This window comes from Oncorhynchus kisutch, linkage group LG5 (assembly GCF_002021735.2).
Source record: "Oncorhynchus kisutch isolate 150728-3 linkage group LG5, Okis_V2, whole genome shotgun sequence".
Lineage (NCBI taxonomy): Eukaryota > Metazoa > Chordata > Actinopteri > Salmoniformes > Salmonidae > Oncorhynchus > Oncorhynchus kisutch.
Window position 1 is genome coordinate 15,090,248 of NC_034178.2, and position 17,462 is coordinate 15,107,709.

At 45.2% G+C, this 17,462-nt stretch overlaps 1 protein-coding gene across 2 annotated transcripts in view; it reads right to left on the reverse strand.

Annotated features, from left to right (window-relative positions):
* pard3ba (par-3 family cell polarity regulator beta a) overlaps window positions 1-17,462 on the reverse strand; it is a 178,789-nt gene that overhangs the window by 73,258 nt on the left and 88,069 nt on the right. For both annotated transcript variants that reach the window (XM_020482699.2, XM_031824564.1), the window contains 3 exons: window positions 13,569-13,757; window positions 10,586-10,777; window positions 4,132-4,303 (listed from right to left, as the gene is read on the reverse strand). In XM_020482699.2, coding sequence (XP_020338288.1) covers window positions 4,132-4,303; window positions 10,586-10,777; window positions 13,569-13,757 — 553 coding nt within the window. The remainder of the gene's footprint in view (window positions 1-4,131; window positions 4,304-10,585; window positions 10,778-13,568; window positions 13,758-17,462) is intronic.

Genomic DNA, 17,462 nt, shown 5'->3' on the forward strand with positions numbered 1-17,462 from the left:
TATGGCATAGCGTTGCAAAATGGAGTGATAGCCTTCCGTCACAATCCTTTTTACCCTGTACAAATCTCCCACTTTACCACCACCAAAGCATCCCCAGACCATCACATTGCCTCCACCATGCTTGACAGATGGCGTCAAGCACTCCTCCAGCATCTTTTCATTTTTTCTAAGTCTCACGAATGTTCTTCTTTGTGGTCCGAACACCTCAAACTTAGATTAGTCTGTACATTACACTTTTTTCCAATCTTCCTCTGTTCAGTGTATGTGTTCTTTTGCCCATCTTAATCTTTTATTTTTATTGGCCAGTCTGAGGTATGGCCTTTTCTTTGCAACTCTGCCTAGAAGGCCAGCATCTCGGAGATGCCTCTTCATTGTTGATGTTGAAACTGGTGTTCTGCAGGTAATATTTAATGAAGCTACCAGCTGTGAGGCGTCTGTTTCTCAAACTAGACACTAATGTACTTGTTCTCTTGCTCAGTTGTGCACCGGTGCCTCCCACTCTTTCTATTCTGGTTAGAGACAGTTTGAGCCATTCTGTGAAGGGTTGGAAACCCAAATTGGTCTACACGGACAAATTCTGGCCTGGTTTAGATCTTATCTGTCGGAAAGATATCAGTTTGTGGATGTTTTGTTTTTTGACAAGTCAACTGTAAATTCTGGTGTTCCTCAAGGTTCCGTTTTAGGACCACTATTTCTTCACTATATATTTGATCTCTTTGGGATGTCATTCGAAAACATCATGTTAACTTTCACTGCTGTGCGGATGACACACATGCTGTACATTTCAATGAAACATGGTGAAGCCCCAAAATTGCCCTCGCTGGAAGCCTGTGTTTCAGACATAAGGAAGTGAATGGCTGCAAACGTTCTACTTTTAAACTTGGACAAAACAGAGATGCTAGTTCTAGGTTCCAAGAAACAAAGAGATCTTCTGTGGAATCTGACAATTAATCTTGATAGTTGTACAGTCGTCTCAAATAAAACTGTGAAGGACCCCGGCGTTACTCTGGACCGTGATCTCTCTTTTGACAAACATATCAAGACAAGACATATCAAGACAGCTTTTTTCCATCTACGTAACATTGCAAAAATCAGACATTTTCAGTCCAAAAATAATGCAGAGAAATTCATCCATGCTTTTGTTACTTCTAGGTTAGACTACTGCAATGCTCTACTTTCCGGCTAGCCGGATAAAACACTAAATAAACCTCAGTTAGTGCTAAATACGGCTGCTAGAATCCTGACTAGAACCCAAAAAATGTATCATATTACTCCAGTGCTAGCCTCCCTACACTGGCTTCCTGTTAAGGCAAGGGCTGATTTCAAGGTTTTACTGCTAACCTACAAAGCATAACTTGGGCTTGCTCCTACCTATCTTTCTGATTTGGACCTGCCCTACATACCTACACGTACGCTACGGTCACAAGACGCAGGCCTCCTAATTGTCCCTAGAATTTCTAAGCAAGCAGATGGAGGCAGGGCTCTCTCCCATCGAGCTCCATTTTTATGGAATGGTCTGACTACCCATGTGAGAGACGCAGACTCGGTCTCAACCTTTAAGTCTTTACTGAACACTCATCTCTTCAGTGGGTCCTATGATTGAGTTTAGCCTGGCCGGTTCCCCTCTCTCCACTGGGATTCTCCACTGGCCTCTACCCCTATTACTGGGGCTGAGTCACTGGCTTACTGGTGCTCTTCCATGCCGTCCCTAGGAGGGGTGCGTCACTTGAGTGGGTTGAGTCGCTGACGTGGTCTTCCTGTCTGGGTTGGCGCCCCCCCTTGGGTTGTGCCGTGGCGGAGATCTTTGTGGGCTATACTTGGCCTTGTCTCAGGATGGTAAGTTGGTGGTTGAAGATATACCTCTAGTGGTGTGGGGGTAGTGCTTTGGCAAAGTGGGTGGGGTTATTTCCTGCCTGTTTGGCCCTGTCCGGGGGTATATTCAATGGGGCCACCGTGTCTCCTGACCCTTCCAGTCTCAGGCTCCAGTAGTTTATGTGTCCTGTGTGAAGTGAATTTAATCTCTCTCTCTCTCTCTCTCTCTCTCTCTCTCTCTCTCTCTCTCTCTCTCTCTCTCTCTACCTCTCTACCTCTCGACCTAGGACCATGCCTCAGGACTACCTGGCATGATGACTCCTTGCTGTCCCCAGTCCACCTGGCCGTGCTGCTGCTCCAGTTTAAACTGTTCTGCATGCTGCTATGGAACCCTGACCTGTTCATCGGACGTGCTACCTGTCCCAGACCTGCTATTTTCAACTCTCTAGAGACAGCAGGAATAGTAGAGGTGCTGACCTGTTGCACCCTCGACAACTACTGTGATTATTATTATTTGACCATGCTGGTCATTTATGAACATTTGAACATCTTGGCCATGTTCTGTTATAATCTCCACCCGGCACAGCCAGAAGAGGACTGGCCACCCCTAATAGCCTGGTTCCTCTCTAGGGTTTTTCCTAGGTTTTGGTCTTTCTATTGAGTTTTTCCTAGCCACCGTGCTTCTACACCTGCATTGCTTGCTGTTTGGGGTTTTAGGCTGGGTATCATATCAGCTGATCTAAGAAGGGCTATATAAATACATTTGAAGGGAGTAGTACACAACGAGATCTTCAGTTTCTTGGCTATTGCTCGCAAGGACTAGCCTTCATCTCTCAGAACAAGAATAGACTGACGAGTTTCAGAATAAAGTTATTTGTTTCTGGCCATTTTGAGCCTGTAATCGAACCCACAAATGCTGATGCGCCATAGACTCAACTAGTCTAAAGAAGGACGGTTTTATTGCTTCTTTAATCAGGACAACAGTTTTCAGCTGCGCTAACGTATATGCAAAAAGGTTTTCTAATGATTTATTAGCCTTTTAAAATTATAAACTTGGATTAGCTAACACAACGTGCCATTGGAACACAAGAGTGATGGTTGCTTATAATGGGCCTCTGTACGCCTATGTAGATATTCAGTTTTAAAAATCTGCCGTTTCCAACTACAATAGTCATTTACAACAATAACAATGTCTACACTGTATTTCAGATCAATTTTATGTTAAATGGACATAAAATGTGCTTTTCTTAAAAAAACAAGGATATTTCTAAGTGATCCCAAACTTTTGAATGGTAGTGTATATAATGTACACACAACACACGGCATCTCTGTGCATTCAAATTGCTATTGATACAATGCAAGTGTGTTCGTTGTCCGTAGTTTATGCCTGCCCATAACCCCACTGCCACTATGGGGCAACTTCTTCAAAGTTTAAATCAGCAAACCACTCGCCCACATGATGCCATACACGTGGTCTGGTGTTGTGAGGCCGGTTGGACATACTGCCAAATTATCTAAAACGACGGAGGCGGCTTATGGTAGAGAAATTACATTAAATTATCTGACAATAGCTCTGGTGGACATTCCTGCAGTCAGCATGCCAATTACAATCTCCTTCAAAACTTGATCCATATGTAGGACCTTTGACAAAACTGCACATTTTAGAGTGGCCTTTTATTGTCCCCAGCACAAGGTGCACCTGTGCAATGATCAAGCTGTTTAATCAGATTCTTGATATGCCACACCTGCCAGGTGGATAGATTATCTTGGCTAAGGAGAAATGCTCACTAACATGGCTGTAAACAAATTTGTGCACAAAATGTAACATTTTTTTGTGGGTATGGAACATTTCAGCTCATGAATCATGAATCATGGGACCAACACTTTACACGTTGTGTTTATATTTTGGTTCAGTGTATATAACCGGTGATTAAGACGCTGTACAATGTTTGTTTAAAAAAAAAAGCAAGTGTGAATGTTTGTGTGTGTGTGTGTGTGTGTGTGTGTGTGACTGTGTGTGTGTGTGTGACTGTGTGTGTGTGTGTGACTGTGTGTATGTGAGTGACTGTGTGTGTGTGAGTGACTGTGTGTGTGTGAGTGACTGTGTGTGTGAGTGACTGTGTGTGTGTGAGTGACTGTGTGTGTGTGAGTGACTGTGTGTGTGTGAGTGACTGTGTGTGTGTGAGTGACTGTGTGTGTGTGACTGACTGTGCATATTGATGTCATGATGTCAAGCATATTCATCTGTGTGTGTAAGTCAAGCACCACTATGAGTGTGTCCATTTCTTCTCTAGTTCAGGCCCTACTGTGTCCTCTCACCTCTAAAGCTGGAGTAGATGTGGTTGGGGACCATGTGCGGCTGGCTGGGTGGCTGGCTGGGCGGCTTGGGGCTGGGACCGTTGCTGTGGTGGTGGGACACCAGGGCTGCAGCTTGAGCCGGAGTTCCGGAGGGGCCGTCTAGGACATGGTGTCTAGCCGCCTCTTGGCTCTCCTGTCACAGCCAGGGGGAGAGGAGCAGAGGTCAGTGAATTGCATTAGGGCCTAGAGTTTTTTCCTGATCACTTGATTTGGAATGGCCCAGAGTTTTTCCTACATTGGATACACATCGAATGTGTTTTTAGGTTTTCATGTGAGAGGTTCATTTAAAATATGCGAAGGATGACACTGGTCATTAAATCATTGAGTGAGAAAAAAATATTTATGTGCTCCTTAATTGAAAAGTTATGGGGAAAATAAGTGCATAGTATAGATGCCCATATGTTGTGTTGACGTGTACTTACGATCATAGAATATCTTTGAGTATCAGAGCACTGCATCTATGACTACAGCCGGAGACACAGTAGCCGACTAACCCACTAACATTCTATTTCCGTTCGAGCCATAGTGGGCTAGCGTCAGAGAAGCTTGAAAACCGAGACCCTCAACACGCCAGTGAATAAGAATGTGCCACTCTTCCATTGACTTCAGCCTGAATCTTCCTCATGCACATGGGAGACCTCAGGAAGTAATCAAATCACTTATTGAGTCGATCGATTTTCACGCTTATCTGGCAGTAGCATGCACTGGCTCGCATGTGTATAGTATCAGCGTCTAAAACGGCTATTGCACAGTATCAACGCACTATACACAAACTCGACCTAATGCACTGTGCACGAACTCTACCTAATTCATATTGAAATCATAACAGACAGCTTCCCATTGGCTGACATTGTGTTTTGCGTGTGCTTCATCAGTAAGAGGACAGTAGCACCACTGAGACTCGCTGATTGAGGGTTGGAAATGGAGTAATTACGTTAATCCCTCATGCTGACGACAGGCATGTTATCGGACAGTCTCCACCGCCGCAGAGGAGCAGATGGAGTAGCAGATAGAGGCGGCATCCCAAATGGCACCCTATGGAACTCGGTCAAAAGTAGTGCACTACGTAGGGAATAGGATGCCATTTGGGATGCACCCAGACAGATAGAGAGGGCTGGTGGCAGAGTGAGACGTACTGTAGATAAAAGATGAAAGCCTCTCCTTTGAGAGCGATGGTGTGGTGGGATCTACAGCATCACACACACACACACACACAAATGGATAGACACAAAATCACCCACACCCTGTCTCTCTCCAACTCTGTGGGTGTGTGGCTATGGGCTTTGCATCATTGTCACATTATACGTAATGAGCAGTAGTGGCGTAATGCGTTCACCGTCTCACTCTGTGCTAACTCCTTTCATTAGGCCATTATCCTCATATCAAAGGGGATTTTCAATTGTGTGCGTTCGGTAGCACAGTGTGTGAGTTCGGCTTTTGGGGAGGGGTGTCCGTTGTGCTTTTGTTCCTGCGTGCTGTCACACACACGTTCCCAATGGTATCATTAGCGGCAACCACGGTTCTTTACATGTATTACTGTCACACACATCTTCGTCTGTCAGAATGGCTCAACACCCACCCAACCCACACACACAGTACCGCTCCATCCATCCACCCATCTGTCTCATGGGTCTTTGACAGCCAGGCAGAGCCATCAAAGCAGCCAGAGAGGAGCTCACTTCCTAATCCACAGAACAATAAGAACCTGCTGGTCAACACAATGAGGATATGAGGAACACCCCTCTGAGTTGGTAGGGTTAGAGAGAGCTGGGGGTCCTGGAGCTACCCTCAACGCTTTGGGCTTTCATCTTTGGGTCTCGTTGTCTGATAAGATTAGACCTAGTGTGAGTGTGTGTGTGTATGTGTGTGTGGATTGCTGAGTGAACATAGGCTGAGGCCTACGGCGATATGCAGTGAGAACTGCACTGGCAGTTATACAATTTTTCTATAGGCTCTGAGGGAGCACCCACACATACACTTTTCCATGGCAATTTCTTAAGACTGCACCACTGCCCTGTCCTCAGGCCTGACATCCAGAAGGGCTGTGGCCAAGGAGACTGACAGGAGGACACAAAAGGGGAGGGTCATTGGTCACACCGATTTACTCCCATAACCCCTTGCTGTCTCATCTCATTCTCCACCCTGTCCCTCCATTATACTCTACCATCAGACATTAACACTGTAATAGTTCATTTTGTTCTAGTATTTCTTCCTTCACCAATTAGCTACCCCGTCACGGTTCACACTGCTTCTGAGTGGCTGTTGTGATAAACCCAAGATGTAGCTGTCCACTAGGGCAGGGATTCACAAACGTTTTCACTCAGGGGGGGCCTCCCCTCCCAGCATTGGGGAACACCTGTGCACACGTGACACGTCTACGTCTATGGGCACAAGCACTGTTAATGACAGAAACTGTTCACACCCCTCTTGTTGGTGGAGATAATTTTGCAGGTTTAAAGCTTATTTCCTGCAATTCTACACGTTTTGTCATGGGGTGCAAAGAAATTGTCTAACGTGTATTTGAGTGACAAAAAAATGACAACAAAATCTACTATCTAAAAAAACAGATCAGCTTTTTTAAAGTGACATGGGCTAGTTGATCTTGGCATTTCTGACAAGGTATAGATACAGTTGAAGTGGGAAGTTTACATCCACCTTAGCCAAATACATTTAAACTCAGTTTCTCACAATTCCTGACATTTAATCCCAGTAAAATGTCCTGTCTGAAGTCAGTTAGGATCACGACTTTATTTTAAGAATGTGAAATGTCAGAACAATAGTAGAGAGAATTTTATTTCAGCATTTATTTATTTCATCACATTCCCATTGGGTCAAAAGTTTACATACACTCAATTAGTATTTGGTAGCATTGCCTTTAATTTGCTTAACGTGGGTCAAACGTTTCAGGTAGCCTTCCACAAGCTTCCCACAATAAGTTGGATGAATTTTGGCCCATTCCTCCTGACAGAGCTGGTGTAACTGAGTCAGGTTTGTAGGCCTCCTTGCTCACACACGCTTTTTCAGTTCTGCCCACACATTTTCTATGGGATTGATGTCAAGGCTTTGTGATGGCCACTCCAATACCTTGACTTTGTTGTCCTTAAGCCACAACTTTGGAAGTATTGGGGTCCTTGTCCATTTGGAAGACCCAAGCTTTAACTTCCTAACTTCCTTAACTACCTGACTGATGTCTTGAGATGTTGCTTCAATATATCCACATAATTTTCCTCCCTCATTATTCCATCTATTTTGTGAAGTTCACCAGTCCCTCCTGCAGCAAAGCACCCCCACAACATGATGCTGCCACCCCTGTGCTTCACGGTTGGGATGGTGTGCTTTGGCTTGCAAGCCTCCCCCTTTTTCCTCCAAACATAACAATGGTCATTATGGCTAAACAGTTCTATTTTTGTTTCATCAGACCAGAGGACATTTCTCCAAAAAGTACAATCTTTGTCCCCTTGTGCAGTTGCAAACATGGGTCTGGATTTTTTATGGCGGTTTTGGAGCTGAGCAGCTTTCAGGTTATGTCAATATAGGACTCGTTTTACTGTGGATATAGATACTTTTGTACCCGTTTCCTCCAGCATCTTCACAAGGTCCTTTGCTGTTATTCAGGGATTGATTTGCCCTTTTCGCAACAAAGTACGTTCATCTCTAGGAGACAGAACGCGTCTCCTTCCTGAGCGGTATGATGGCTGCGTGGTCCCATGGTGTTTATACTTGCTTACTATTGTTTGTACAGATAAACGTGGTACCTTCAGGCGTTTGGAAATTGCACCCAAGGATGAACCAGACTTGTGGAGGTCTACAATTCTTTTTACTGAGGTCTTGGCTGATTTCTTTTGATCTTCCCATGATGTCAAGCAAAGAGGCACTGAGTTTGAAGGTAGGCCTTGAAATACATCTACAGGTACACCTCCAATTGACTCAAATTATGTCAATTACCCTATCAGGAGCTTCTAAAGCCATGACATCATTTTCTGGACTTTTAAAAGCTGCATAAAGGCACAGTCAACTTAGTGTATGTAAACTCCTGACCCACTGGAATTGTGATACAGTGAATTACAAGTGAAATAATCTGTAAACAATTGTTGGAAAAATGACTTGTGTCATGCATAAGGTAGATGTCCTAACCGACTTGACAAAACTATAGTTTGTTAACAAGAAATGTGTGGAGTGGTTGAAAAATGAGTTTTAATGACTCCAACCTAAGTGTATGTAAACTTCCAATTTCACCTGTAGCTAGCTCTAAGGTATACAATGACTGACAAGAGGAACTGATGATACACTACCCAATTTCCAAATTGCACCTTTGTAGCATTCTACTACTACAATTTCACGTTTAAAACAAGACTGAGGTTTCCCCACAGTTTGGGAACCACTGCACAAGAGAACATCACAAACGTTGACGTCTTTATTAACTGAGAATGAGTACAAATCAGTAACAAAACCGTGTAAATAATTGGTATTAGTGCAAACAACAGCCGAGTATGGAAAGTCTGTCTGTATTATATTGTCATGCGTCTGGTTTGCTGTGATATTGCTATAGACCAGTTATATACTGCTTTTCCTTTTCTGAAGTGCATATACTTACAGAACGAGGACAGCGCAGTAAACTACCGTAGTAGAAAACATGATCATCCCTAAAGGTGGGGCAAAAAATAGTTTTCCAAATTTCTTTGGCCTGTTTAGATGAGACTGAGTGAGCCACTTGACTGTGTGTTAGGGGTCAGTATGGGGGGGATAGGGACGATACCCAGCGGAGAGAGAGAAGAACAAGCCCCGAGAGAGAAAGAGAGTGAGAGATAGAAACAAATCATTCCAAAAAGAGATGCAGAGGTTTATAAAGAGAGAGGACAGGAATACTAGCCAGTAGAAAGCAGGGAATCACCACCACCACCACCACAGTGAAACAGACAGACAGCATGCAAGAGGAAGACTTTAGGAAGACTCTTTATTCAACAAAGGACTTTTTGTGAGATTAAAAACAACAACATTGAGTGACAGGTCTGGTGACAAGTGAACAATACAAAAACAATTATGAAAGTAAATAAATAAGTTAGTAAAACACAAGAAACAGAATAGGTTTAAAAAGCATTTCAGGGATATTGGCAATATTGCCAGATTGTCAGTAGCATTGCGGACAAAGATTTAAAGACGGTGAAACAACCAGTGGCCATTTTTGTGCCCAACTATTGTCGGCAGAATGAGTGGTAACTTTTTAATAATGATCAATAACACGCAATTAAAGATTCATACGTAGTGCACAGACATTTTCTCCTGAGTTTCAGTTAACAGTCATTGCCTGTATGAAGGTGGTCGTTGTGGGAAGAGGGAACAGTTTTGGGCAGGGGAAAGAGTTAATGCTGCACACACACACTCACAGAAATACACACGTCAATAAATGCACACACACACATATATACACATACATATATATATACATACACAAACATACATATATATATACATACACAAACATATATATATATATATATACACACACACACACACACACACACACACACACACACACACATACATACATACATACATACATACATACATACATACATACATACATACATACATACATACATACATACATACATACATATACACATACATATATATATATATATATATGCACAAACATGTATGTGTTCTCTCAGAGTCCCGAGAGCCTGTGGTGGTGATGTTGATTCAGGTCCTGGTTGTGTGTGTAGTTGGATCCGTGTGCGTTTCTGTTTATGTCTAAGTGGTTGTGTGTTTTGTCGTATCTGTGTAAGTCACCGTACATTGCCCCTGTCAGCGCCCTTATGCTCTCTGCATAGGCATGTGTGTTGCTGATGTGCATGTTGTCGGGTGAGTGGCTACGTGTGTGACTGCGTGTGTTGTCATGCGTTTGACTGTGTGTGTAACGGTTTGTGTGGCTGTGTACGTTGTCGGGTGTGTGGCTGCGTATAGGTCTGTGTATGTTGTCGGGTGTGTGCCTGCGCGTGCATTCCCGTGTGTATCGGTCGACATTGTCGTCTAAGGACCTAAACTTGTGCGCGTTGCTCTTTACGTCGCCTGTCGTGGGGCTGTGTGGCACATTGCCGAGTGTGTGTTTCTGCATGGTGTCATCCGTGTAGCTGTGTGTGTTCTCCTGTGTGTATACCTGCACCAGGCCTTCAGAGTATCTGTGTGTGCTGCTCTGTACCTCGCTGTCGGCTGCGCCTTGCGTGTGTTCGTGTATGTTACCGAGTGTTTGACTACGCAAGTTTCCTTGCGTTGTGTACCTGCGTGTATCACTAAGTGTATAGCTTTGAGCTGACCCCTGCATATATCTGTGCCTGTATCGGAGACCCCTCGGGTCAGAGGCTCGACGGCGAAGTAGTGAACCACGGTGATCGTTGTCCCGTTGGTAGCGTACCTGGGCGTTGGTGTTGTGGGCGGAGCCAGACGAGGGGGCGGGGCGGAGGAGCACCAATTGGATGGTGCCGCGGGCATTGCCCTCCAAGGACATGGAGTGGCGTAGGGTCTCCATGGCGACGTGGTTGGAGCGGCCTAGCAGCGCCTCGCCGTTCACCGCAATCAGCTGGTCGTTGACCCGCAGGCGGCCGTCCTGGAGAGGAAAGTCGGTGGGAAATGGTGGAGAGCAGTGAGAGAGAAAGAGAGAGGTAGGTAGGAACAATGATAGAGTGAGAGGGAGAGAAAGAGGCATGGAGAGATTAAGGAGAAAGAGAGAGAGACAAGGAGGTGGAGAGAGAGGGAGAACATTTGTATGTAGCAGCTACTACAGACCAAGACACACCTGTAGATCTGAGCGAGTGAGGGAGAGACAGACACTGAAACATGGCCAGAGGTACTAAAGACTCCTTAGTGCCCACCAGCCCCATCACGCCATTAGTCACCACTGACCTCTGACCTCAGTCATTAAGCAGCCCCCGCCAGGCCCTGACCTCTCACACCGCCAATAACCTTCTGATCCTATCAGATCACACACACACACAATTCCCAAGAGACACACTACGTATGGGCAAGCAGAAGCCCACACACACACAGAATCACACATGTGTGCGACCAAGCGCACATGCACAAACACACCTAGAAAGACGTTTGTTTCACAATACTTGTGGGGTTAAATAATTGAATCCCATTTAAAATCCTATTTTTCCTAACCCCTAAACCTAACCCTAACCTTAACACCAAACGTAACCCCAATTCTAAACCTAACCGTAATTGTAACCCTAAAGTTAAATAAAGGTTAAATAAAAATATATATAAATAAATTAACCCCTAAGACTCTTTCCTTGTGGGGACCAGGAAAATGTCCCCACTTCTGGTCCCCACAAGGAAACTGACTTCTACATGACTTCTGGTCCCCACAAGGATAGTAACCCCCACCTCCACACACACTGTCAGAATTGGGGTTAGGTCCCAGTTTCAGTGTGAGGCTGTGGCTCCTCCTCCCCTGGCTGCCTGTAGAGAGACTGTGACAGCCAGAGAGAGAGACACTGGGGACAGAGAGAGCGTCTCAGCCCTCCCTGCACACGCTCATTAGCTAGCCTCTTAAGAGTTTTTAATTAGCATTCACACACACACAGCGCAGGGAGGGGGCCTGCGACAACAGGCAACACTCACAGGCAACACACAAGAAGAGAGAGAGAGACACGCACACAACACCTCGGCCCACCACACATACGCATTTTCAATTTATGCTAAAATATCTCTACTTTCTCTCACTCCAAGTTGGCCTTTCTTTTTTTCCCTGTTGATTGTTTTTGAAAAAAAAGGGTTGGACTGAGACACTTTGAGAAGGCAACCAGAAGAGGAGATGGAGGATAGAGGGAGTAACGGCCAAGCTGTCATGGTCAAAACATAAAATGGGAAGAGGTCTGTCCATGATAGGGCGTTGTTCTGCAGGCCCTAGTTCAGTCGCACCTGGATTACTGTCCAGATGTGTGGAGGGACATACAGTACCAGTCAAAAGTTTGGACACACCTACTCATTCAAGTTGCCTCTGCTGCAGAGGATAAGTTCATTAGAGATTTGAGATGGGAAAAGCAGCCAACAAGTGCTCAGCATATGTGGGAACTCCTTCAAGACTTTTGGATAATGAAGCTGGTTGAGAGAATGAAGCTGGTTGAGAGAATATCAAGAGTGTGCAAAGCTGTCATCAATGCAAAGGGTGGCTACTTTAAAGAACCTAAAATATAAATATATTTTTGTTTAACCCTTTTCTGGTTTCTACATGACTCCATGCATGTTATTTCATAGTTTTTATGTCCTCATTATTATTATACAAAGTTGAAAATAGTACAAATAAAAAAAATCATTTGACTGAGTAGGTGTGTCCAAACTGTTGAGTGGTACTGTAGGTGAATTGCATTTGGTGCAGAACAAAGCAGCACATATCAAGCCTTGATGGACACGGATGGCAATTGTCAGTAACGTGCATGTCAATCTCTCCCGGCTCAAAGTTAAGGAGAGATTGACAGCATCAATATTGGTCTTGGTGCGAGGTATTGATGTGTTGAAGGTAGTGAACTGTCTGTTTAAGCAGTTGGCACACAGTACGGAAACTCATCGGTACAACATAAGACACGGAAACAGAGGTCTCTTCACATTCCCCAGGTCCAGAACAAAGGCTGGGAAAAACACAGTATTAAATAGAGCCATGACTACACGGAACTCTCTGCCAAACCAGGTAACTCAAACTACCCATTAAACTAGATTTTAAACAACAGCTAAAAGAATACCTTGCTGCACAAAAGGGACTGTGAAATGGAGATCCTCATAAATACCAAATACCTCAGAGACGAGTTTATAAGTCCAGTTTGAGGCTTCCGTCGATGCTCGGATGTACTAGTATCGCTTAAGTACCTAATCACCCTGTTCCCAGTGCAGACCTTATTTACACAGGGACACAACACCTGTGGAAAAATATGGGAACCAGGGGAGTTCAGAGAGTATCTATCCACTCCAAGTGTCACTACAGAGATGGAGTGTGCCCTTCAGTGGAAGATGCTAGAAAGGGCCCCTACTCTGATCCACAAAAGTCTGAGCACACTGCCAGAGGGACGAGGTCAATGGGGTCACCAGGGGTCAGAGGTCAGGGGGAACTGAAACCGATGTGGGCTTCAGACTACGCAGGACTGCTGAGTATTGGGGTTTACAGAGTAAAGAGAAACAGATGGCACAGAGAGCAGAAGAAAGAAGGAAAGAGACAGTAGAAAGGGAACCACAGGGTGGAGATGGAGACAGAACGAGATAAAGAGCGAGAGAGAGCAAGCTGAGTGAGAATTGGAAAGTGGAAAAGACAGACAACAGAGAAACTGGAGACAGACAGAGAACAGAAACAGTGAGATGGAAGCAAAAACAGCACATCAGATAGTTCATTCCTGCGCCTGTACCTTGTAGGCGGCCCCTCCGTGAATGATGGACTTGATGAAGATGCCCAGGTCCTCGCCCTTCTCCCGGGACTTGTTGCCCTTGAGGCTGATGCCCAGGCCGGCCGAGCCCGTGTCGTTCAGGGGCACCTCGAACATCAGCTGCTCCCGCCCATCCTCCAGCACCAGGGGGCTTGCCTCCTCCCCCCCTTTCTGAGCGAGGGATAGAGAAGGATGAAGAAGAGGACAGAGAGAGGGATTGTTTTTGATATTGAAACAAGCATAGTGCAGTCAATAAAAATTCTAAAATACAATGCTGAGAGTGAAATAGACAGACACAGAAAGAGAAACACCTCATCGATGTGAGAACTCAGCGAATGAGGTTGACAGGTTGAGGGAGAAAGAGAAACCAAAACAAATTAAGAGGGATATTTGCATTACGGATTGAAGGTGGTGAAAAACAGGGGAGGGAACAACAAAAAAAAAAAGAGGGAGAAGATGGGAAGCGAGAAGGAGCAGGTGGTGAGAAAGAGAGAACGGGGGAGGCAGAGAGGTAACTCCATTTGAACATGAAAGGCAGACCGAGCGCGTGCCATTTCAAAAGGAAACATAATAACCTTTTTATACATCCTTCTTGAGAGCGATGGAGGGAGGGCGACAGGGGGATCATTTAAAAGTAATAACCCATCCCTGGAGATACCCACTCTCCCATTCACTCCCTTTTCTCTCTCCTCCTTCCTCCTACTCTTAACGTGAACAAAATGACCCGGTGGTACGGGGAGCGAGAATTGGCTACCAAATGAAAGAAAGAGAAGACAAAGAAATGGAGACAAAAGAAAAATGTCTGTCATTATGACAGAGCGGTGAGAGAGAAAGTGGTGCTGGGGTTTTGTCACCAGGGAAACAGGCCTATAAAGAGGTGCTTTGAGGCTCTTTCACGTCGCCGGCCTATTTTCCTGTGAGGAGAAGAGAGAACAACGCAGGTGAGGAAAAATACTGTGTGTACTGTATATGTTTACATTTGTTAACAATAATTGTGTGTGTTTTAAACTAAGGGACACACAAGAGTGTGTATGTGAAGTGTGTGATGAATTTTTTTCACAGCTGCCCAATATAAAATTTAAAAAACATGCACCCGAGTCCTGAGGACATGCACCCGAGTCCTGAGGATGCTCTTGTTTAGCCAACAGAACCAGCCCCCCCCCCCCGGGTCCTCAGCCTACACCCTCAACCCACTCTTTTCCTGGGTAGAGCCCCTAGGCAAATGGGCAGTCTAGTCTGGGCCTTCCCTCTCATGGAGCTCAATCACCTCAAGCTATTGTGGAAGCTCCATTGTACACTGAGTGGTAAAGTTGGGAAGTGTTCCTTCTGACTGCGGCGCCATTGAGTCTTTATTCAACGGAGTCAGTGAGACGCAAGGATCCAGCAATCCAGCTCAGGCTCGACACTTTGACAGTAGACGTGACAGATGGACAGGTCTCGTTGGGCATCTCTATCCCTGACACACATCCATAAGGGAGAGGAAGGGAAGAGGAGAGGTGGAATCCAAAGAGACGTAACAGCTGCAGGATATTCCATTGTCAGCGTGAGGGGAGAGATCTTCCAGCAGCACTTTGTAACCAAAGAAGCGTTAAATTTTTTGATGAATGCCTTTGGTTTGATCTGTTGATGCAAAGAGCGGTCTTATTGGGTCACTGTGTGGTGGGGCTGAGTTCAAAACACACACACACATCAGATATGTCCACCGAACATCAGATATGTCCTTAAGGGATTAAAACACATTTATACAGCCAAATAAATCTCCCGGTGTGAGACACACCCTGGTGGTCCACACACACAATCCCCCCCCCCCCCCCCCCCCCCCCCTAATATCCCGTAATACCTTCCTTAGGGGCAGAGCCAAACCCTTCCATTCCTGAGCCCTGTGGCTCCGCTGGCACACAACACGCCTCATTGTCTCTCCTCAAGTGCTTGTTAACAGGCTTTAAGAGGAGGGGAGACCACCCCTGATCAGAGGAACGACGAAGACAAAAGGAGCCTCTCTACCCATGGGGAAGAAGAAGAGGTGGGGGTGTAAGGAGGCCGATTAATACACACTCTTTTGTCAACCGGGCTTCTGAATAGACGCTTTCAAAGATGCAGATTAGCGACGAGAGCGACATTCAATTAAGATGAGGTATCTCTCGCCACCGCTCGATCGGAGACGGATAAAGTCCTCCAATTATGGGAAGTAATGTTGGGTTTTTCTGTTCTCTGTACCTGTGCCTCAGTAGGGGGAGGAGAGAAAAGACAAAATGCTGATGTTTGGGATCATTTTAGTGTGTGTGCGCGCGCACATGTGTGTGTTTGTCACCTTGAGTGGTAAGCTACCACGGTTACAGGACACAATCATCCTGGTGCCAATCCAACAATGAGAAAAGAAGTGCAGAGTGGAGTGGAGAGGAGAGGGAGCTGACAGGTCTATGCGTGATGGGTATGCAGACGTATTAGGTGACCACCACTCTGAGCTCGTCCGAAGACAAGATGGATGGATGGACAGAAAGACAAATGGAGCGTTGGACCACTTTTAAAGGCGAGTCCAGACTGATTGTCCTACAAATCACCTTTCATCGCAAATAACTACTCAATATTATTTGTAAAATCAGTCCGTCTCAATTTATCCATGATACATCACGATTTTAATTCTCTCGAACACGACCAAACATACAGGTCTGGCTAGCTGCAAGGCCACTACGCTTCCTGTCTCATGACCACACTTCCAGGTTAGCCTTGTGTGACGTGACCCCTCGATCCTGCCCAGTGCACATCCATCCACCTCCCCAACCAAAAATCCACATCACATCCAATCCGAGGGACAAACTAAACACTGACAATCAAGTCCAGATCAGGTTTTATCATCAAGTTTTTCTTGAAAGGCGAGGATCACACCTAAGTATAGTCCCAGGCTTCGCTTTCGGGACCCGAACGCCTATTCTTATTGTCTAAATAACCGAAGTCCCGTTCTGCACATATGTCAAATGAAATTGAATTATCATTTTGCTTCTAAACAAGGGTCTCAGCTCATCTGACAGACAGCCTAGTTTGTGATTTGATTGAATATTCCCTAACAATATTAATGAGCAAGTGTCAGTAATTTAGATGGCAGTTTACTCTGAGTGTACAAAACATTACACCCCCCCCCCCCCCTTTTGCCCTCAGAAGGGCCTGAATTTATCAGGGTTCGTCATGTTGACTCCAATGCTTCTCACAGTTGTGTCAAGTTGGCTGGATGTCCTTTGGGTGGTGGACCATTCTTGATACCGACGGGAAACTGTTGAGCGTGAAAAACCCACCAGCGTTGCAGTTCTCAGCACACTCAAACTGTTGCGCCTGGCACCTACAACCATACCCCGTTCAAAGGCACTTATATTTGTCACCCTCTGAATGGCACCCAGAAACAATCCATGTCTCAATTGTCTCAAGGCTTAAAAATCGTTCTTTAAAATGGTCTCATCCCCTTCATCTATACTGATTGAAGTGGATTTAACAAAGTGACATCAATAAGGGATCATAGCTTTCACCTGGATTCACATGGTCGGTCTAGGTCATGGAAAGAACAGGTGTTCTTAATGTTTTGTACACTCTGAACTGTATGTAGGTTAAATAATGACATCATCCTAAACATCAGCACGGAAAATGTCACAGGGAAACATCAGTAGGAACTTTTAAGGTCCTAGGATATGGCCATGAACCTTTTCCAACAGCACAGTGGGAGTCATTCAGTCTCTGTGTGAATGACAGGATATGCAGCTGTCAATCCGTCACTCAACTACGCCATGTTATTCTGCTGAAGAGCTGCATGTCAACAACTATGTCGACACCTCACAGAGGAAGACAGGGCCAGTTAAAGTGTGTTCTCCTCCACAAGGAACAGAGGGA